The 1292-nt window shown below is 41.3% G+C and overlaps 1 protein-coding gene across 1 annotated transcript in view; it reads right to left on the reverse strand.

Annotated features, from left to right (window-relative positions):
• Nucleotides 1–739: 739 nt before the first annotated feature.
• The window catches only part of LOC134464722 (protein NLRC3-like), a 2237-nt gene continuing 1684 nt past the window's right edge, over nucleotides 740–1292 (reverse strand). The window contains exons 1-2 of the mRNA XM_063218074.1: nucleotides 1120–1292; nucleotides 740–983 (exon numbers count right to left, since the gene is read on the reverse strand). The exon at nucleotides 1120–1292 is cut by the window's right edge and continues 1684 nt beyond it. Coding sequence (XP_063074144.1) covers nucleotides 764–983; nucleotides 1120–1292 — 393 coding nt within the window. The 3' untranslated portion in view covers nucleotides 740–763. The remainder of the gene's footprint in view (nucleotides 984–1119) is intronic.

A 1292-nucleotide genomic window follows, 5' to 3' on the forward strand; every position in this document is an offset into this window, starting at 1 on the left:
GTGAAAAAAATGCATGAAAGAAAGAAAAAAGCAAATTTGTTTATCTTGGTCTCAAGAGAGATGAACAGACCAAGGATATGGATCACTGGAACCATGTCGTGTGATCTGAAGAGACCAAGATAAACAAATATACTTTAGATGGTGTCAAGCATGTGTGGTGGTAAACAAGTGAGTTTTTTTAAAAAGTGTATCCTATCAAAATCCAAGCATGGTAGTGGGACTGACATGGTTTGGGGATGCATGAATGCTGTCAACATTGGTAATCTGAAATACACCTAAAAGAAACATGCATGTCAACATGCACTGTGACTACTGAAGCAGATCCTGTTATTCTCCATAGGATTGCATTCAAATCTCACACCAATCTATTTAAGCCAGATGCAGACTCAAAATGTAAAAGTTCAATGCAAAGAAAGGCTGAAACGCACACTGATGACCTCCCTTTTCATCCCTTTTCATTTCGTTTCATTTCGAGACGATTCGAGCCAACACAGCCCCTTCTCTACCGGATTTTCATCTGGGGTGTACTCACTTTTGTGAGTACATGTTCAAACATTCATGGCTGTATTTTGTTTTTTTCTGAGTGAACAAGAAATTTAAGCGGTTAAATATGTTGTTAAAAGGTCACTAATCATTGTGTCCAAGTGAAATTTCTGCAATGCTTTCCTATGAAAAGATATACTCACAAATCTGCAAAAACTGTGAGGGGTGTATTCACTTTTGTGATATACTGTATATATAATAGACCACTTGAATCAAATTCCTAAGAGGATAGCATAGATGTATAGAGCAAAGATATACAGTAGTACCTCAACTTCCAGGGCTTGCAGTCTGGATGGCACCCAGCTGAAGATGACACTTCCAGAAATGACTCCTCTGTCTTTTGGCTTCTCAGTGTCAGTTGTGTGAGACGTGAGGAGTGTGAGGTCAGGGCAGAGGCCAGGAAGGAAAGGCTCTTCTCTGACAGGACACAGTCATCCAGTCTAGGAGAGACATCAGGTTACAGTAAGTTAACTTACACACTGGAATAAAATAAAAAATAACCCATCATGCAAACCTACACACACACACACATGCACACACCCACGTAAACACACGTGCATGCACACACACACTCACTGTGCTGAAGTGGATGATGTGAGCACATCAGATGGCATCAGCTTCTGAAGAACTTCGTCTGGGCTGAGGAGTTCAGTCTGGTCCACCTCAGGTGTCTTTATGTACATCTGCAGGTCTAACCCCTCCAGGTACTCTTCTGAAGTCTCAAACTTAAGCTTCCCAGTCCACCACCT

This window comes from Engraulis encrasicolus, chromosome 15 (assembly GCF_034702125.1).
Source record: "Engraulis encrasicolus isolate BLACKSEA-1 chromosome 15, IST_EnEncr_1.0, whole genome shotgun sequence".
NCBI lineage: Eukaryota > Metazoa > Chordata > Actinopteri > Clupeiformes > Engraulidae > Engraulis > Engraulis encrasicolus.